Genomic DNA, 22,301 nt, shown 5'->3' on the forward strand with positions numbered 1-22,301 from the left:
CACCGCTCTTACCCCAAACGGTCTCTTGCCTTCCACCAGTGAGTGTTATACTTCTCCAGGATCAGGTATTCCTCTGCCCTCTTCAATGCCAGGTCACAGGGCTCTCTGGGCAGAAAGTCATACAGCGCCATGACTCTGACCTCCTCGGCGGCCTCGGGGGCTGGGAGGGGGGGCAGCGGCTTGCGCTTGGACGGCTGCACACGGCCCCTGCTGGACTGTGAAGACCAAGGAGTGAGTTCTGCTCTAGCTGCCCTATAACCCGCGCTAGCGAAGAGGCGTGGGCCCACGAGCCTGCGGCCTCTTTTCTCCCATCCGCTGCACCAGGGCAGAAGCCGGCGCAAGATAAACATAGGAAATGACCGACTTGGAAACAGCTTTCGGATCTAGCAACACACTCGTCATTCTGTGAATTTTCAAGATCACACATTCTCTTGCCAGCATGGCACTGGATTTTTTTTTTTTTTTTTTTCAGGTCACAGTTCTTAAAACTTGATTTCCTCCCCAATAGCTTCACTGTGTCTTAAGGATTTTTCTCCCTTGGAAAAAGAAAAGCAGCCCTTTTCTTTCATGGGCTGTAAGCTTGTGCTTGGATTTACCATGCTTCCTAAGAGCACTGTTCCTCCCTGCACTGAACTGAAAATTAATCCCAGCCTCAAAGCGGCAGGAGCCAGTTTGGTTTTTTTCCTGCTGACCATCCAGTTCCAAGTTCTTCCAAAACACGGCGGGGCAGACTATGTTAACTGGTCTTTTTTTTCCTTTCGCTTTCTTCTAGAAAATCCATTCACTAAATGTATTGAGCATTTATTATGTGCCAAGCATGACGCTAGGTTCTAGGCATGGTAGCAAAGAGTGCCCCATGGAGCAGACCCTAAAAGGGTGGGCTTCCCCCCCCACCCCCGCCTCACCCCCCATCAAAATAATACTCACCTGCTTCTTGCTGAACCACCGCCTGCGAGGCTGAGTATATTTTTCTGAAAGTTCTTCATCTTTGCTCAGGCTTATTTGTGTTCTCACTTGCCTGACATTAAAAAATAATCACGTTACAAGTGATTATTTTTACTCAAGTTATCTATAAACCTACCGGACCATCACAAAACTAGTACAACAATCCAAGTCTCTTTCCAAAGGCTTTTGAAACTAAGAAGACTAACTCCATTTCCTTGGGCAAGTTACTGCCTCTTAGAGCTTAATTTTTCTTATCTGGAAACTAGAGATGATAAGAGTATATAGAGTTGTTATGAAATAACATTGAGGGAAACATATGTCACAAGCCCAGTACAGAGTCCAGTGCATATTAAGGGCATGAAATGATAACCATGATCATGAAAAGCTTACTCTGTATCAGGCACAGTGTTAACCATTTTACATATGTTACTCATTTGATGGTATCTATTGTTATAAGTAGACATGGCATAGTAATTAAGCACATGAGTTTGAATCCCAGCTCTACCACTTCACAGTGTGGCCTTGGGTCAGCAATGTAACTTCTCTAAGCCTCAACTTCCTCATCTGTAAAATGGGGATTGTAAAAATCCATAAGTAGTTTTGAGAGTTTCTCGGGCTAATAGATGCAAACCTCTTAGCGCAATCTAACATAAGGAACACCCCCATTAAATGTTAGCTGTGACTCTTTCCACGGAGCCCTGGATTGTATTCTTACAGTCATTTGCTAACAAATGATTAGCGTCAGCTAACAAAGTATAAGACACACCGATAGTTTTGAGGAGATATTCAAATGAATAAGACAGAATTCTTGCCCGTAAAGGGTAAAAATTATAGAGTGGAACACAGACATATAAATAGGATACATGAAATAAATATTAAATAAAGTACCGAGTCACATGCTTTGGGAACACAATCAAAGGAGCAATTAAATCCAAGAAGATTAAGAAAGGATCACAGGAGGCCTGACATTTGACCTATGTTTTTAAATAAATAGGCGTTGGGTGGGGACAGGGCAGGGAGGGGGGGCGGGAGAAGGGTTTCCCAGGCAAAAGCAACAGCAGATACAAAGGGACGTGGAGACTCAGTAGACAATAAAGAAACGGAATGAATTCATTTCCGAGCAGTTGGCCTCGGGAAGCAGACTTACCGCTTCTGCACCGAACAGCAGCAGCAGCAACAGAAAATCGACTGGATGGTGTTATCTGAAAAGCAGAGCATTCTCAACTGTCAGAAAGCCCGGGGTCCATATCTGATAGATGGGGTGCCGGTGCTGCTCCAAAGGAGGAAATCCCCAAGGACGGCAGCGACAGGAATCGTTACAAAAGCAAGCAGACCCTTGACCGTGCCCTCCTGCACCGGCGGAAGATGGAAACCTGCCGCTAAGGCAAGTTACTGGCACCTTGAGCGATGTGGTTTCCCTTCTCAGGCTCTTGTCGTCGGGTCTGGTTTGTGCATTTCCTCAGTCTGCGAACGATGACCACTGGCTCTCCCCTACCTTGGTCAGGGCTAATGACAGCTAACAAGTGTACAAAAGGATAGAATTCCAGAACAATGTTCTCCCAGAAAATCTGTTGGCCATGATTTTGAATTAGGTCATCACACATCCTTAAAAAATATTTTAATATATATTTTATACACTTATATAAAATAACAAATACATTTTATATAATATATTATATGTTAATATACTTATTTTATTTTTATATATATAATTTTTTGGCTTTCAAGTTTTCTATGGAGTACGTCCAAATATAAGCTAAACATTTAAAGGAAGAACTATCTAGGTTAGTAAATCTGGGACATGCTTACGCTTGTATTGTCAAGCTTAATCTTTTTAATTTAAGTTAGATCAGCGATTTTCAACCGGTATGCTGCAAGGATTTTTAAAACATGCAATACCTGGCTATTTAGTCAGGGGCACTGACCTCTTTTCCCTTAGATTGTCAAATAAAAAAATGACAACAGCCGGCACAACAATATCCACCCAGTGTAAATGAATCAAAATTAGACCTATCGTTTTTTGTCAGGTCAGCAAAAAATATATTTTTTGGTGTGCTGCAGAATTTTAGTAATTAGTTTATATGTGCCATGAAATGAAAAAGGTTGAAAATCGCTGATCTAACTACATCATTTGCATTTCTTAAAAACCATAAATAAATTTTGAATTTATCAAAAGGGTGTTTTATGTTCATAGAATTGCATTTTACAGTCAGCTCTTTCTTCTATCACACCTGAAAATGGAGTATCACGATGGAAGCAGAGTGCATTAGATACGAACATTAGCTTCAAGGGCAGACAGATCTGGATTTGAGTCCTAGATGTGCAGCTGACTATATCTGGGATAAATTCCTTTACTTCTCATTTTCTTTTTCTCTGTGTAAGAACAAGATCATCATACCTACCCTCTCTGAGAAGCCTTATAGGGAAGCAGTTAATCCCTAACTTTGTGGGTTTGTGCAAGTTACTTAACTGTCCTGTGCTTAAGTTTTATCTGTGAAATGAGAATCATAGGATATTTCGTATGTAAGACTTCTGTGAGGATGAATTGAATCAATTCGTGTAAAGTACCTAGAACAATGTCAGGTACACAGCAAGAGGGTAATCAAGAAGAACTACGATTATTGTAGGGCTGTTGAGAAGATTAAATTAGATATCACCTCTAAAGTCCCGGAACATAGGAGAGGGGTGCAAACAGAAGACACCCAGTGCAGTCCACCTTCAGCATCAAAATCCTCCTTGTCCTCATTGTGAAGCACCAACCTAATTTCTTCCAGGTAATTAAGATGTTCGTTCCAGCTACGTTGACTCTCTGTGCCTATCTATTCAGCGATACAAGGAACCTCCAGAGGGCAGTCTCAACCTCCAAAATTCCCTAAGAAAAGAATTCTCTTGGCCACTGAAATCTCCAAACCCTCCAAACCCTCCAAACCCAAGATCAGAGGGAAAGAGCAGAATTCCAATGGGTTATTAGGTTGAATGGTGAGAGGGGCCGCTCCAGTCGTCACTCCTTCATTCCCGAACTCACGCACCCTGGCTACATATTTGCTGCTGGTTTAAGACGTTTATGGCATCTTATAGGACACCACTCGAACACCGCAAGGTGCTGTCTCCTAGATATTATAGTAATTGAGCCTTTAGCAAACCCTTCCTCTGTCCTGTCAAGCCAGCTGCTTCTGAATTATGGGACACACTGTCAGAGTATTCAGAGGGTCATTGAGCAAGGACCAATGAAACTAAGAAAAGGCAGACTCCACGGAATAGGTCATCTTGTAGAAATCTTTCCATTCTGTCCCCATTGCAAGAGTTTCAAATGTATTTCTCTCCCCCAGATCTCCTTGACACCATTCTCCTGATCTTGTTCTTTCAACATTCCCAACCAGCAGGCCAACTTTTTGCCATTGCCGATGAGTCAATGTAGATCAGTGCCTGAGACTATCTTGCCCTAACGAAGGGAACAAACGGAAGTATTTAAAGTTCTGGGAGGATTTTATTTCAGCACTATCTTTCAGGCTACCTCTGCACTGAGTTGTAGCACAATGGCTGTTTACTTTCCATTCATGTGGGCTCAGGATCAGATCTATCTATAAATTCTGTTTAGTGGGGAATTTCTCTTGAGGTGTCTGGTGTGAATTAAAGAAGCAGAAAACACATGTACCATGTGAATATAAGCCACCTCTCATGAAGCTTTCTTGAGCCTTCTGGACCTACTGGGGCTCACTTTCATATATACCACTTCCATATTCTGATGGATTACTGCAGTGCATGCCCAGATTTATGGCTCAGTGAATCAGATAACTCAGCTCATGACCAGTAGTTTGGATTACACAACTATTTCATGATCCATGGTCAAGCATTCAGTCTTCACCAGTAGCAAGGCAAAAGCTCCTTTTAAAATTGAAAATACTGCCCGGCCGGGTGTGGCTCAGTGGTTAAGCGTCAACCTAGGATCCAGGCGATCAGGGTTTGATTCCTGGTCAGGGCACATCCCCGGGTTGCAGGCTCGATCAATGACTCTCTCATCATTGATGTTTCGATCTCTCTCTCTCTCCCTCTCCTTTCCTCTCTGAAATCAATAAAGATATATTTTTTAAAAAAAAATAAATAAAATAAAATAAAATAAAATAAAATAAAATAAAATAAAATAAAATAAAATAAAATAAAATAAAATTGAAAATACTTATCAGCACAGGGTCAAGTCTTTACTCCAGGGGTTTGTGCTGTGATTTTCTTATTGGGACTTTCAGAAGTTCTATATAGCCAACATTTTACCTTTCATCCCAGGCTACCACCAATGATAATTCAAGTAATTTATAATTGAGTTATTTCTCCCAGCAATGAGGCTATTCCTGGACCTCTAAATATATGACCAAATAAATTCCAAAACCAGTTCTGTTTCCAAGAGCCACTTCTGATACCAATTAATGTACCAGTCTGAATTCCAATATGAAACATGACATACTTAAATTAAAATAATTTTTTGAAATTTTATTTTCAAAGGGACTAATTACAAAAGTGTGGATGGGGGTATGGAAACCACAAAGGATGTGCAGAAACCTGGGTCCAGCAGTTGTGGAACTGTTGTCATCTCTAGGTCCACAAGGATCAGAACAGGGACAGAATACTGAGTGGAGCAGAGGCCACCTTGATAGGAGCAATGATCTGCTGTTGGGGTACACAGCCAACCTGAGACAACCTCACCACAACTGCCTTCCAGGGCTCCCCCCGAGGGTGTAATCCAACCAGAAGGCAGAGGCTTGGAAGCATGTTGGACCAAATCCTACAGATCACTTTTCAAGGACAGAGTTCGGGGTGAAGAATGAAACAACAGATTGGGGTCACTAAGCCATCATGGAAGCTGGCTACCACATTTACACTCCATAGGTCATTTTTCCAGGGTAGGACAGGGGGGATTAGAATAAAACTATTCAGCAAAGTAATTAATATATATTAGTTCCCTTTCCTTTCACAGAAGTTGACCTTCTAAACCTAGATTCATGTATTGGTTACTTGCCTTTCTCTGATTTGGAATAGCCATTACTCAGTCTTTGGACTACAGACATATTGGTGGTCCAGTGATAAATGTCTTATTTCTAAAAAACAGAGTCTTAGTGCAAGTCCAGGCAAAGACTCCTCTTTTTTTCCCACTGCTGTTTTACCACTCACCCCTGATTTAATTACTTTCTCTCTTCCTTTACCTGTACCCAGGAACCACTCATTTCCCAAGATTTATTTCTGAAGACTAAAATAAAATAAATTACTAAGTTCCCCAAAGCTGCAAGACATTATTTATTATTAGGTATTTGGATTTCAACTGCTTCAGACGTTCTTTTTTTTCACCTGGTAGTGTCCGCATGAGCAAATTGCCAGAAACACTCCTTAGAAAGAGGGTACATTAGCACTTGAGGTCTCTGTCTACTCTGGCAGGAGTGGTTTTAACTAACATTCATACCAACCTATTCCAGGGTTGTCTTTCAGCCTTATTCATAAAGATCTGTATCTACCCAGGCCAGGGGGTGCAAAGTAAAATGTAGGTGACATAAGTGAGGGAAGCAGATCAAAGCATGGTGTAGATTGTGCCAAAATGCTGTGTCAAATTGAATTTTTTCAAATTCAAAAATTTTTAAATACTCCCTCTCTCACATCACTATTTTCCCCTCTCTGGATCGTTCCCATCAGCGTACAAATATGCTGTTACTTCACCCATTAAAAACAAAACAAAACAAACCACTCTGAATCTCTTCCCTCCTTTAGCTCTGTTCCCCACTTATAGTAAAATCTAGAAAGGAGTAGTCTTTACTTGCTGCCCTACTTCTCCCCCCCCCCCATTTCCTCTTAACCCATTCAGGTTTTTGTCCCTACCCCTTTCCCAAAACTGCTCTTGTTAGGGTCGCCAGTGACCACCACGGCGACACACCCAATGGTCAATTTACTTGACCTCTCAAGAGCATTCGCCACCACGTCTTCCGGGCTTTCCTTCTTCTCCCTGCCCTTCTCTGTTGTCCGTTTGTCCTTCCCAGGCGCTTAGACTGGGCCTAATGCCAGACTGACTGCCCCGAAGCTTTTGGTTCCTCCTCTCCTCTCTGTCCTAGTCCCCCCTTTGATTGCCTCATTCCTTGCGCAGGCTTAACAACCATCTGTCAGGTAGATACCTTGTACACTTGAAACCTATATAATCTTAATAACCAATGTCACCCCAATACATTTAACTTTAAATTTTTTAATTAAAAATTTTAAAACATCTGCTGATGACACCTAAATACACACCTCTAACCCAGTTTTAATGAACTCCAGACTTACGTACCCAAATGCAATCTCAAATTTCCCACTGGGATGTCTAGTAGATACCTCAAATTAACATGAACAAATCTGAACCCCTTCTCTTCCTTCCTCCCTAAATGTGCTCTCCCCGCCCTTCTCCATTGCGTCCATAGCTAGACCACGTGTCCAGGTGCTCAGGCCAACAATCTTGGTGTCACCTCTGACTCCTCTCTCTCACACCCCAATTCAATCTGTCGGGAAAGTATGCTGACTCTGCTTTAAAAATAGCACCCACCTGTCTTGATTTCAGTTTGTAATCATGAAAAAGTTCTGGAGATGGATGGTGGCAATAGCTGTACCACATGTGAATGTACTTAATGCCACTGGACTGCACACTTACAAATAGCTAAAATGGTAAATTTTATGTTTTCATTTTTGTTCTGTTTTATTTATGTATTTATTTTGTTTCATTTATGTTTTATTTCACCACTATTTAAGACACACACACACACACACACACACACAGAATCTTATCGCTTTTCCCCACCTTCTGTCGTGACCATGGTCTAAGCCACCATCGTCTCATCTGGATTATACCGATAGCCCCCTAACTTCTTCCTGCTTCTACCCAGAACCCCCTATAGTTTATTCTCAACACCGTGGCCAGAGCGATTAACTTAAAACCTAGATAGGATCACGTTACTTATGTCCAAACCTCACAGCGGCTCCCCATTTCACTGAGTTACAGCCAAGCTTCTCACAGTAGCCTCTGAGAGCTTCACGACCTAGCCTCCTGCGGCCTCCCCTCCCCTCCCCTCCCCTCCCCTCCCCTCCCCTCCCCTCCCCTCCCCTCCCCTCCCCTCCCCAACGTGCCTTTGCTCATGTCCTGCAGCCGCAGCGCCCTCACTGCGCTTCTGGAGCACACAAGCCTGTTCTCGCCGCGGCTTCTTGCTTTGCTTTTGCACATTCTCCCAGGCATCGGTCAACCTCTGACACTCCGCTCCTTCAGATCGGCTCCAATCTCACCTTCTCAAGGACCCCGGATGATTATGATTGCCCCTTGTGCTCCCTAACTTTGGGAGTACTTACTTTGCTCTACCCTTTCTTTTCTTTCTTTAAATAGCATTTCTCACTTTCTAATGTATTATACGATTCATTTATTTATCATTTTTTACTGTCTGTCTCCTCTACAAGAAGGTAAATGGTGAATTTTGTCTATTTTGTTCACAGTTATAGCCCAAGAGGCTAGAACAGTGTTTGATACAAATGCTTACTCAACCAATATTTATTGAGTGAATGTATAAATGAAGTGGTTTGCAGGAACATCAAGTTATAACCTTTTCAGAGCACGCACCTGCCTTGATTCAGTCCTAATGAGAAAATGAAAACTGTATTTGGGGACAGAATAAGCAGGTAAAACAGGACACAGTGAACAGTAAGAGTGGGGGTGTGGGATGAGATTATGAAAGTCCTTCAACTAAGGGAAGAGAGGACCCCGGCTGTCTATGTGGCAGGGAGTCTTATTAGCTACTGAAGACGGAGAACGGTTTGGCCACGGGCCACCGCAGAGTAAATCTGTTTCCAGCCTAGACTCCTTTATAAAGATAGCCCAGCAAGGTGAGCAACAGTGACCTATGGCCTCATGTTTTAAAAGAAACTAAAACCACTTATAGGCGATCCCCGATTTACAATGGTCCAACTTGCAGTTTTTCAAGATGCTAATGACGCACATTCAGTAGAAACCAGGCTTCCATCCCTTCCCAGGCTGGTGATATGCTGTGCAATACCCTCCCGTGGTGCTGGGCAGCCACCGTGAGCCACAGCCCCGTCGGCCACACGATCACACAAGATATTCTACAGTGCACTGAGCAGCCAGCGTTTTCTGAATCTTGTGTTCTGAACACGTATAAGGTAGGCTAGGCTAAGTTATGATGTTAGGTAGGTCATGTGTATGAAATGCAGTTTTGACTTACAATATTTTCAACTTTCACTAGCAGGACGTAACCCCATCATAAGTTGAGGAGCATCTGTAATATCATCCAGGCCAAAAAAGTGTGAATAATGGTCACTTGACTTCTTGAATAATCACTGACATGTTATATTATTCTCTGTATTTTCCACATGCTTGAAATATTTCAAAACCTAAAATGTGTAGATTCAAAAGAAGTAAAATCCCCAGAAAATCAGGTAAAATGGGGGGTTAGGTAGTTAGGTGCCTATTTTAGCATTAATAGCTTTTTACATGTACATGACTTTTAGTGCTAGATGCAAAGGCTTTTTATTTCTTTATTTCAGCCAGTCTTACCTTGTGCCCAACCAGAATCATCACCTTCCTTGCTAGTGCCAATAAGAAAACAACTCTGACGGTTTTCCTTCAATTTGCCACATCTGTGTATGTGCGAGTCCACCACAGACATCTCTAACCCTTTCTCAGCCTCATCTTTTGTATTCAACCTGCCATTAATCTGTTCAAATTGTTTGGCGTTTTACTTCTTGTCTTTCCAGCTACCAACCCAGTCCAAGCCCTCGCCAGCCCACACCTGTAATTCTGCATCAATTCATTTAATCCCATAATCTCGAGTAGGTGCTGCTTTACAGATGATGGATTTTAACCACAAAGAGGATCTTCCTTGCTGAGAGTCGAGGGCTTGTAAGTGGAGAGCAGAACTGGGCCCCAGGAAGGCAGACTCCCTGGTCTCTGCTCTTAACCTCTGTGCAACCGGTGTTTGCTCAGGGACTGAATGAACTGGCCAAATGCCCTGCCTCTGAGCCCTCTCTCCTCCAGTTCATTCTGTTTCCTCTTTTCCTTAAAAATCTGTCTCAGCCAACTGCTCTACATCTTCAGCATCTGGAAAGACTCTTCACCGCACATGGCATCAAGACCATATCTCCCCTGTGGTAAAGGCCTTCCATCATATGGCCAACGCGACTCTGACTCTTAGATGCACCAGCTTCTTCCACTTGTTCTTTTCTCGCCGACACCTTGCCTGCCCCCAGCCTGAAAAAAAGCCATTGCAATCCACTCCCAATTTATCTTCCTTTGAGCTCCCAAAGATCATGAGCTCTGTCTTGCCCTGTGGCCCTTAATTAGATGGTCATTAAAATTTCCTTGTGTAGGTTTTGGTTCTCACAGGGTTTCTCAAACCACTATTGACATTTTAAGTTGAATGATTCTTTGTGGTGTTGTAGGGGGGTGTTCTGTGTATTGTAGGTTGTTTAGCAGCATCACTGGCCTCTTTCACATGCCAGCAATCACACCTCCCCACCCCTCTCACATCCACCCACTCCTCCCAGCTGTGAAAACCAAAATGTTTCCAGGTATTGTCAAATGTCCCCTAGGGGCAAAATTACCCCTACTTGGGAACCACTGAGCTGGACCGTAAGCTCTCCAATTTCAGGGACTGCATTTTTGTCTTCTTTAGAGCATCTAACATCGGTGCCTGGTCCATAACTAAACTCGATAAATAACTATTAAATAAGGCTTCCCCAATATCTACACGATCACGTTACATCTGGGCTCCACTGCTCAGTACCTCATTCTAGCACACGCTATCTCACAGCTCGATGCTGGCCGCAGAGAAAGCGGGGCTTACCACGTCCTTCTGTGGTCAACTACTCCACTATGTGGAACAGCAGCGTTGAAGAAAACTGAGCTTCCGGAGCCTCAGCTAGCACTTATACTAGGTCATAAGTCTAACTTTTGTTCCAGATATATTTTTTAAAAAAATTTATCCAAAACCAAGCATTAAATGATGAGATGCAAAATAAAATGGATGAAATCTCTCTGGTGGTCAATTTTTTTCTGTATTAGGACAGCGATTTTCAACCTTTTCCTTCTCATGGCAAACATAACCTAATTACTAAAATTCTGCAGCACACCAAAAAATATATTTTTTGCCAATCTGACAAAAAAATTAGGTATAATTTTGATTGGTTTACAAAATAATAATAATAATAATTACTGATTCTTTTTGCTCCAAAGTGACTTTTTAAAAAAATCAAGGGCTGCCCTGGCTGGTTTTGCTCAGTGGTTAGAACATCAACCACTCTAACCTAAAGAGTCCCAGGTTCAATTCTGGCCAAGGACACGTACTTCGGTTGTAGGATCCATCCCCAGCCCTGGTCGGATGTCTGTGTGAGGCAACCAATTGATGTGTCTCTCTCACAGCAATGTCTCTCTCTCTTTCTTTCTTCCCCCCCCCCCCCACTCTCTCTGAAAAGCAATGGAAAAAATATATCCTCAGGTGAGGATTTTTTTTTTTAAAAGTCAAGTGCCTATAGTTGTATATAAGGATTTCTGGTACCAAGAATTAACCAGTCAGGCACAACTTTATTATGTGATGTGACCAATAAGATGCAACTCTATTATATGACCTATATATTTATGGTTCAAGACAGGGCATGAACACTGGACGACTATTGCTGTGCTGGCTATTGTCATTTTTTTATTCAACAGTCTAAGGCAGCGATTTTCAACCAGTGTGCCATGAGAATTTTTAAAACATGTAATACCTGACTATTTAGTCAGGGGCACTAACCTCTTTTCCATTAGGCTGTTTGCCCCACCCTGGTGATTCCCTGAGACCCACCCCACTCAACTTTCGGGCCCACCTAAGCTGTTTCCAGTGGCTTTTCCATACAAACGTCCTTTCCTGGCTCATGTTTCAGACTTTCCTAAAATCTCTCAAACAAGCAGCCTCTGGCCTCAGCGTGCCTCATACCACTTGCTAACTGGCCCCACACCAAGCACTAGGAGTAGTCAGCCTTGGTTCACAGCTTGGCCTTTCCCAGGTACTTCCAAGCCCAGCACAAGTAGCAGCCATCTGCAGGTCACTCTGTAGCTCATGCAAGGTGGTCCCAGGCAGGGCACAAGCAATGGCTGACCTTGGCCTGCACCTCCTGGGGGTCCCCAGAGCCTGTGCACCTGGTGGACAGCTTCAGACCATGCCGGATTACAACCCAACCACCCCCACACATGACACACTCAAAGGGCACTAAAGCCCCACTGAAGCAAGTCCTGCTAGTGTGGGGTTGGACCATGCGCAGCAGTTTCTCCACTATAATTGCAACCAGTCCTCAAAAGCAATCAGCCTGGAGGTCAAGCCCGCCCAGTGATCTGCCAATAGCAATCAAGGCTCAACTACAACAAGAGGGTGCACACAGCCCACATGGGAGGCACAGCTGGAGTGCCCAGCTCAAGTGACTGGGGAGGCTGTGCCACTGGTCCCTACAAGACACAAGACACCTGCCACATTAGGCCACTCTACCAAGACCAGGAGATGTAGCAGCTCTACCAAATACATAGAAACAAGCACAGGGAAGCAGACAAAGTGAGGAGACAAAGAAATAGGTCCCAAATGAAAGAATGAAAGAAATCTCCAGAAAAAGAACTAAATGAAATGGAGGGAAGTAAACTACCAGATACAGAGTCCAAAACAATGGTTATAAGGATGCTCACGGTACTCAGTGAGAACCTCAACAGCATGAAAAAAAGACATGGAAACCATAATAAAGAACCAGTTAGAAATGAAGGATCACTAACTTAAATGAAGAATAATTTACAGGAAATCAACAGTAGAGTAGATGAACAGAGAATCAAATCAGCAATTTGGAATATAAGGAAAGAGAAAACACTCAATCAGAACAACAAAAAGAAAAAGGAGTTAAAAAAAATGAGGATAGTGTAAGGAGACTCTGGGACAATTTCAAGCATAACAACATTTGCATCATGGATGTGTGGAAGGAGAAGAGAGAGAGCAAGAAATTGAAAACAAGTTTGAAAACCTGTTTGAAAAAATGACAGAAAACTTCCCTACCCTGCTGAAGGAAATAGACATACAAGTCCAGGACAAGATGTGTGGGGTTGTCCCAAACAAGATGAACCCAAAGAGGCCCACACCAAGACACAGCATAATTAAAATGCCAAAGGTTAAAAAAAAAGAGAGAATCTTAAAAGGAGCAAGAAAAAAGCAGTTAGTTACCTACAAGGGAGCTCCCATAAGACTGTCAGGTGATTTCTCAACAGAAAGTTTGCAGGCCAGAAGGGATTAGCATGAAATATTCGAAGTATGAAAAGCAAGAACCTAAAACCAAGACTACTCTACCCAGCAAAGCCATTGTTTAGAATGGAAGGACAGATAAACAGCTTCCAAAACAAGAAAAAGCTAAAGCAGTTCATCACCACCAAACCAGTAGTATAAGAAATGTTAAAGGGTCTTCTTTAAGAAGAAGAAGAAAAAAAAAAAAGGTAAAAAATATGCAAAATAAAATGGTAATAAATACATATCTATCAACAATTACTTTAAATGCAAATGGATCAAATGCTCCAATCAAAAGATATATGGTAACCAGACAGATAACAAAACAAAACCCTTAAATATGTTGTCTACAAGATACCCACTTCAGATCAAAAGACACACACAGGCTGAAAGTTAAGGGATGCATTTCATGAAAATGGAAAAGGAAAAAAAAAGCTGGGGTAGCAATACTTATACCAGACTTTAAAATAGACTTTCAAACAAAGGCTATAACAGGGGTCAAAAAGGGAACCAGCAACTCCACTTCTGGGTATTTATCCAAAGAAACTCAAAATGCGAAATCAAAAGGACATATGCATCTATATGTTTTGCAGCATTGTTGTTTTTTTAAAGAATTTTTTTTTTTGATCTTCACCCAAGGACATGTTTTTTATAGATTTTTAGAAAAAGAGGAAGGGAGGGGGAGGGGGAGAGAGAGGGGGGGAGAGAGAAAAACATCAACGTGAGAGAGAAACATCAATTGGTTGCTCCCTGTACACTCCCCAACCAGGGATCAAACCTGCACCCTAGGTAAGTGCCTTGACCAGGAACCAAACCCACAACATTTTGGTGTACGGGATGACGCTCCAACCAACTGAGCCACCCGGCTAAGGCCATTGCAGCATGTCTACAATAGCCAACATATGGAAGCAACGTAAGTATCCATCAATAAATGAATGGATAAAGAAGTAGTAGTGCATATATACAATCAAAAATGATTTAGCCATTAAAAAAAAGTACTCTTGCCATCTGCAACATGGATGGACGTGGAGGGTATATGCTAAGTGAAACAAGTCAGACAGAGAAAGACAAATGTCAGATGATCTCACTTACATGTGGAACCCGAAAAGCCACAGAGAAACAGACTCATAGGCCTGCCTGGCATGGCTCAGTGGTTGAGTGCTGACGTGTGAACCGGGAGATCACAGAGTGATTCCTGGTCAGGGCACATAACTGGGTTGTGGGCTCAACCCTCAATAGGGGGCGTACAGGAGGCAGCTGATCAATGACTCTCGTCATTGATGTTTCTCTCTCTCTCCCTCTCCCTATCTCTGAAATAGATTAAAAAATATTTTTAAAAGAAACAGACTCATACAGATAACATTTTGATGGTCGCAAGATGGAAGGGGGTTTGGGGATGGGTGAAAAAGGTGAAGAGATTTGGAAGTACAAAATGGTAGTTATAGAATAGTCATGGGGATGTTAAGTACAACATAGGGAATATAGTCAATAATATTGTAATAACTATATATGGTGTCAGATGGATACTAAATTTATCGGGGTGATCACTTTGTAAGTTATATAAATATCTAATCATGGGGCTGTACACCTGAAACTAATATAGCATTGTACGTCAACTATAATTTAAAAAGTAAAATTATATTTTATTTTTTAATATTTAAATTTTATTTTTGTTTAAAATATCACAGATGTCCCTTTTTCTCCCTAATGACCCGTTCCACCCTATCCCATCCCCTCTCCCCACCATTGTCCATGTCGTTGGGTTGTGCATCTGTGCATACAAATTCTTTGGTTACTCTCTCCCCCTCCACCCACCCGCCCTCCTCCATCCCTCTGACATTCATCAGTCTGATCTATGCTTCCGTGTCACTGAATCTATTCTGTTCATGTAGATGAGTGGATAAAAAAGCTGTGGGACATATACACCATGGAATACTACGCAGCTGTAAAAAGTAAAAAAAATTATTTAAAAGAATCACTATACACTGATGAAATATGGTAGGAGATATGTAGAGGATAGGGAGAAAAAGGGCTGAGGCAAAATGCCTAGAACATAGCAGTTGACCATTTAATCTTTAACCTATTTCCCTTACCCAATTCCTTATAACTTTTGGGATACTCACAGGATATATTTAAATTAAATATATAGAAACAGGTGTGGTTCTCCCTCTGAGACAAAACAGAGGAAGAAGGCCAAGTAAGCCAAAGCTAATCCTCAGTCCCCCAACTTCTCTGTTCTGAGCCCATTCTCTACGCCTGACTCAGAGGCCAATGATCCTTCCATTCACGACTCTAATGGGCTTTCTCTCTCACTATTAAAACAGCTCTTAGGAGAGGCTCTGAAACGTATTCCTGTTAAGGTATAAATGATATCATAGTAAACATGTTGTACTGTAGTTTCTTTTAAAGGCATTTCCATGTTTGTAAGCAACACACCTGTATTAGAGTAAACAGAGAGATTTATTTCAAGGAATTGGCTCACATTGTTCTGAAAGCTGATGCATTCAAAACTTAGTGGGATGGGCAGTCTGCTGGCAGAATTCCTACTTGCTCAGGGGAAGTCAGTCTTTGTTCTATTAAGGCTTCAACTGATAGAATGAGGCCCACCCACATTATGGAGGGTAACCCGTTTTACTCAAATACACCTATGTAAACGTTACACTCATCCCAAAAACACCTTCAGAGAAACATCCAGAATAATGTTTGATCAAATACCTGGGCATCATAACCCAGCCAAGTTGAATCATAAAATTAACCATCCTAATACCTTAAAATGAAATACATAGAACTTTCCAAGCAAAATTGCTGGTATCAGTCAGCAGGCAGAATTGACATCTGGAACTAGGATAGAAACCTTTTCCTGTACACTGAACTCACAATTCATGACTACACCCCAGCAGAGTGGATTATAAACCCAGTGACATTCCCTCGGTTACCTTAGACCTCTCCTGAAGCCTGGAATTTAGGACGAAGCCTTTCAAACACTTATTTTTCCCAGTTCAATAACAAAGACAATGCCCTCCAATAGAGGCACCACTGCTTTAATTATGATAAAGTTTTTGTTCTCTCTCGCCTGAAGATCAACAGCAGCAGCTAGGGGGCCAACTTCTGCCTTGTTGACAGTTCCCTCCCTTCTGCCCAGCACAGCTGCTAGCAAACAGTTGCTGCCCAATAAATAACTGCTGAGTTAGTAAAGAGCAAATTGTGAAAGCCGAACAGTTCCCTGGAATTCCCTTGTTTGGCATGACTTTCCAAGATACTAGGCATCTTTATAGATTGAATGATTGACCCATGCCAAAGCAGATAGCAATGATTATTAGATTCATGGTCATTTTCAGTTCACAGCACCACAGCTCTTCCAGGTGAATAAATCAGTGGAGACTCACTTCCACATGCACAGTGATTACAGAAACCATTCTTTGAATTGTTTTGCAGAGAGTAACCTGCAGAGAGAAAGCACTTTTGCACCTTTAGAAAATTCCCAATGGAGGCAGGAACTCATGCATATCAAGGGCTTTTGCCCGGAACACTAAAATGCCCCAGAGATGGGCCATGACTATTTGCCCACTGGAAGGATATATTCAGGGTTGAGGATTATCGCAGGAAGGAGCCAGAGCTTCCTCTCCCAGGTTGACATCTGCGCTGTTCTTTTCATCTGCTTCTAATTCCCCAGCAAACATCTTTAATTATATATCACGTCCCAGCAAATCTGGAAAGGGGCACCACCTCCAGCAGAATCTCTGTGACCTTTAGGAACCGGCTCATCTCTTGTGGGTTAGGCAGGGGAGCCTGTTATTTTATTTGGTATTTGTGCTCTTTTCTGGGAAGGCTTGCTCCCCCTTCTTTCATCCGCGCAGGGGTCCCCTTAGCTTTCCTTCCCCCCCCAGACGTGTGGGTGGTTTCGCTAGGGCTCTGTCTGGGAACGATTTCCACCAGGGTCGCTGGATCGGGCAAATGCGAGCACCCCTTCCCAGAACAGCCCCCGCGGCCCCCTTTCAGCACAGCAAATAAACATTTGATGAAAAGCCGTGGGGCCTCTGCTGTCTGGGAAGCAGAGCTGGTGCCGTTCCTTCCGTTTCTAATGTTTTGAGGTTTATATATCAGTGTAACCTCGTGTTCATCCCCTGGCATTTCCGATGTCAGAGTTTCATTTTGAATCAGTGGTTCAAGTGAAATTCATTCCTACTGAATTTGGTCATAACTGACAGATGGCTAGTGATTTCTATTTGAAAACATGAATTACTGGTTGTTTCAAGAGCTGCCCTGAACCAAAGGGCACATTTTTAATTGACTTAACCTATTATCTGGGAGGTGTAACACAAAGCTGGCTTTCCTGAGCATGGATTTCTACCTCTGATTAGGCATCAGAAGAGGCTTTCCAGATGCCCAGCCAAGAACACACGCCAACAAAGGAGGGAGAAAGGAAAGAATGAAAAGGGGAAAGGATGGGAAAGGGAGAGAAGGGGAGGGGAGGGGAGGGGAGGGGAGGGGAGGGGAGGGGAGGGGAGGGGAGGGGAGGGGAGGGGAGGGGAGGGGAGGGGAGGGGAGGGGAGGGGAGGGGAAGGGAGGGGAAGGGAGGGGAGGGGAGGGGAAGGGAGGGGAGGGGGGTAACGAGAGAGAGGGAGAGAGGGAGGGAGGGGGAGAGAGAAATACACTGAGATTTTCATAAAAATGTTTTTTCAATTTAGAAAGTTATGCTTTATTCTGAGTCCACAGTCTATATATTTGAGGTGTTATTTCATTCTGTGTGTGTGCCTCCTTTGGACATTAAAAGGGCACACCTTTGAACAGGAATGCTCAAAGAACAATCCTGTGTGTTTCTTTTTGACAGTATAGTGTCCAATTCTTCTAAGAAATTATGGTCACCAGAGATGTTAATCTTTTTTAACCTATTGACAAAATAAGTTAACAACCCTGTTAGATCCCAGACTTGGTTTTTAACATTTTCCTTGTCTGTGAAACCTTAAAGTAAGAGGAGTAACTACACTAAGGGGTTCATTGCTTACTAACAGAAAATGGGGACCCAGCTCACTAGACAGGAAAAGGGTAAATCTGGGTGGAAGGGAAGAATGGTGTTTGGTCTGGCTGGGGCCTGAAGGGGTGCTAAGTGTGAGGAAGGGGAGAGGAGATTTTAGAAGCCTGGGAAGCTAGAGGGGGCACTGGGCCCCAGGGGGAGACAGTGCTCCTGGGAGTAAAGGGCGCTGAAAGGAAAAGCTGAGGCTCCCTGAAGACTCCTCATCTGGTCACAGCCTCAGCCAGGGCAGCCCCCAGGCATGGAACACTCTAGCACCCTGAAGCCCTTGTTCGCTCTATGCAGGAATTTTTCTCTTCCCAGTAACGAGCTGATGCAGCCACCTTGCACACAAGTCCTCCCTGCCCACCCCGAGGCCTCAATGTAGCTATTTCCTAGAAGACTGTTGTCTGTGAGCTGAAAGTTTGTGAGGTGTTCACAGAAATCATACCCAAGACTTCTGGCCAGCTTATGATCTGAGAAAGTGCTGGACCACACGCCCTCCGTTGCAGCTGGCGCTGGGCCGCTGCGCCCACTGGCCGGCGGCGGGCAGGAGGCGGGCAGGTGGCGCGGCCAGGCGGGCCCTGCTGAGGAGCCGCGGGGAGCCTCCGGTCAGCGCACAGGAGCCTCACAGACGTGGTTGCGAACAGTGGCTATGGTGATCGTGACGACCAGGATCAGCAGTGCAGGGGGGTGATCATGAAATGATTAACAAACAGAAGAAAAGGCACACATGCTCATGTCTGTATTAACATTGAGAAATTCTTTGTTTTTGAGAATTTGACTCCAGCTGGAGTCAGAGTGGTAGTAAAAGTGGCCGGGTATGTTTTGGGTCCATGGCTCTCTCTCCTTTTGCCACTGAATTAGTTATCCATTGTTGGAAAACAAATTATCTCCAAACGTAGAGGCATAAAACATTTATCTCACAATTTCTGTGGGTCAGAAGTCCAGGCACAGCCTAGAGGGACTGAGCTGGAGGCTCCACGGCGAAGCTCACTCAGCGGAGTCAGCAGGCCTTGGTGCCCTGGTTCCCCACGATGGGGACTCTCCACCGGCTGCTGGGAACGCTCGCAGGGTGGCAGCGGGTCAGCCGGGGGACAGGGAGCCCAAGAGCACCAAGGCAGAAGCCACGGTCATTTTGCAACCTCGCCTCAGAGATTACGCCCCATCATTTTTACCACATTCTGTTCATGAGGAGTTGCTAAGCCCAACCCATACTCAAGCAGAGAGACTGAGCAGGGCGAACACCAGGAGGTGGGCGCTCCCGGGGGCCACTGCAGAGACTCCCTAGACGGCTACCCTCTTTGCCTTCATATTAAGCGTAATAATAATAATGGAAGACAGTAGCTTAGCAGGGTTGGTGTGGGAATCAAATACAACAAGGAATAAGAGAGGGCTTGCAAAACAGAGGCCTGGAAAGAAACTGCAAGGAAGGGGTCCCGACCTCACCCCCAGGTCCAATTACAGACAGGAGTCCAGAAATGTGCATTTAAACAGCATCCCAGGCACGCTTTAGGCATGCTAAGGCCTAGGAACCATTTACATGAATTATCTTTTTCCTTCTTTATAAACTGGGGAAGAAAGAAAGGCAGAGAAGTTAGATGAAAAGGTGGTGTGGAGGTAAGAGGTGAGCTTCTCGAACCCCCAGCTCTTCTCCCTGGGCCCTGCCCTAACTCTCCTGGGCTGGGCCTATTCTCAGGGCAACAGTTAGTTGGCAGAAACGCTAGCAATACGAATCTCATCCCACAGGCTGAAGCTCGTTGGAGCAGTGCCTGATACCTCTCTCAGGCTCCCCCCATTCGGTATGCTCAGCGCCTCGCCTTCCACCATGGTCTCCTCGGGTACTCCTGCCCCCAGCAACCTGAAGCCAGACTTCTATATTTGGCAAATGACTCAGCCTGGCCGACACACACAAATATTTCTTTTAATTTGCAGTAACACACTTGGAGGCTTGTCTTGGCTTTCCCTTGTCAACAGTAAATACTGTTTTACACAGAAGAGAGAGAAAAAAAGGAGCCATGTGTAGCTGTAGTTTATAGCAGCAGCAAACAGTTCATTCTTACCATCGAATCAAATGATCAGAAGTCGGAAGGGACAATGAGAGTTTGTCAAATCCATGTCCCTCCAGGCCAGACAGAACGATCCTCAAAATATCCCTCCAATATGTAGTCCCTTATTTCATCCCTTGGGCAATCTCTAGCCCTTGTCCCAACCCTCACCATTATTTATTTTATATATAACTAAGTCTTTCCTATTATAATTTACAGCCTTTTCTCTAGTTCTGACCCCAGGGGAAATGAAGAACAGATGCTCACATAGCTTTTAATAAAAAGGTTTTTATTAAATCACTGTTCAGCTCTGTCCTGCCATTGGGGCAGGTGGGAGAGGCTGCTTGCTGCCTCTTAGCTCCTTCTGCTTTGCTCTGTTTGGCCTGCATTCCTGATATCAGGTAGCCCCATTTTGATATACAAGAGAATCAAGACCATAACTTATATTCAGGTCAGTACAACTGGAATAGCCTGCTTTATATTTTAACAAATTCTACCAACAGGCATTGGGTCCTTACACGTGATTTGGCTTAAACAGATAACATTTTAAAATTGCAATCATTTTTTCCTACTGCCACTTAAAAATCAGAAATGTAACAAGTTTGTTAGATAATCTTTGATTGTTTTAATCTTATGTGACTGATCTTTGTTAAAGCTTGGTTCCTTAGTCATTCAGAATTAAAATCAAAGACCATTTTTCTTCCATAGTTTTAATTATTTGCATGATAAATCCCTTCGAGCCATAGAGCTAAATTAATAAGCATTTCCTAAAACTGCACATGGCACTAGTCTTCCAAAGCAACTCCAAAAGTAAGTTCAGGAAGGACCTGTCGTTTTTATCTGTTATTTCTTTGTGACAACTTGTTGGAAGGTGGGCAAAAAGAGAGTCACCATGTTATAGATGAGAACATGATACAGGTCCTGGCCAGGTAGCTCAGTTGTTTAGAGTGTCATCTCAATACGCCAAGGCTGCAGATTCGATCCCCGGCCAGGGCACATACAAGAATCAACCAATGTATGCATAAACAAGTGGAACAACAAACAAATGGAACAACAAATCGATGCTTCCCTGTGTGTGTGTGTGTGTGTGTGTGTGTGTGTGTGTCCCTCCCTTCCTCTCTCTCTAAAATCAATAGAAAAACAATAAGAGAGCCTGAGATAAAGAAGTTGCCACAGGTGACCCACCCAGGCCGCAGCAGATTCAGAACTAGAACTTGGTCTCCTCGCCCCAGCCCTGAGTTGCTGACACTGGATATCATTCTAAAAACAAACACTTTTGAACTGCATTCTTGCCAACTCATATAAACTTAAGGACACTGTTTTTGTTTTGCTTACTTTTGCTATCTCAATGTTGAACATTTACTAAAATTACATTACCTCAGTGATTACTTAAATAACAAACAAAACCCTGTCACATCTGGGGGAATAATCCTCCAAATTTCACAAGCCCTGTGCCTTAGAGAAGACTTCCTCTGGTGTTCAAGCATCAGGAACACGCCCAGAACAAGCCCTAAAGAGAAATGACAAAGCGTCCTACTTACAGGTGGAAAGAATCATGGCTGCGCTTCTGCCCGGAGCATGCAGAACTGTCTTCAGTTCTTCAGCAGTGCTCCAGTCACAAAAACACATCTTTCAACTGAAATCATAGCTCACCCAAGATGTTCTCGTGGGCAAGGTTAACCCCACCTATTTTCCTGTTCAGAAACCTCAGAAGCGTGTGAATGACAGCACGGCGGCCCATCTCAGAAAGTGCAGCAATCTGCATCCGATCTCTCACAGCCGCGCCACTCGGCTCTCATTCCCAACTGCGTGGGCGGCCAGCAAGCGACGTTTTCAAGAAATCACAAAATTTTGGTAAAAGGGACCTTAAAAATAATCAAATCAAACTGTCCTGCCTGGAGAGAGAAGGAAAGGAAAGCGTAGGCTAAGGGACACACTTTGTAGTAGAAACAGAATTAGATTCTAGGGTTTGGAGTACAAAGGCCACAGCGTTCTGTCCTT

The 22,301-nt window shown here is 43.5% G+C and overlaps 1 protein-coding gene across 1 annotated transcript in view; it reads right to left on the reverse strand.

Annotated features, from left to right (window-relative positions):
* The window catches only part of TXK (TXK tyrosine kinase), a gene marked incomplete at its 5' end in the record, with an annotated part of 52,106 nt that extends 30,177 nt beyond the window's left edge, over positions 1-21,929 (reverse strand). Inside the window, 4 exons of the mRNA XM_081148673.1 lie at positions 13-215; positions 928-1,018; positions 2,093-2,147; positions 21,842-21,929. Of these exons, the coding sequence (XP_081004799.1) occupies positions 13-215; positions 928-1,018; positions 2,093-2,147; positions 21,842-21,929 (437 nt within the window). The remainder of the gene's footprint in view (positions 1-12; positions 216-927; positions 1,019-2,092; positions 2,148-21,841) is intronic.
* Positions 21,930-22,301: the final 372 nt, after the last annotated feature.

The sequence above is a fragment of the Miniopterus schreibersii genome, assembly GCF_964146895.1.
Source record: "Miniopterus schreibersii genome assembly, chromosome: 1".
Taxonomy (NCBI): domain Eukaryota; kingdom Metazoa; phylum Chordata; class Mammalia; order Chiroptera; family Miniopteridae; genus Miniopterus; species Miniopterus schreibersii.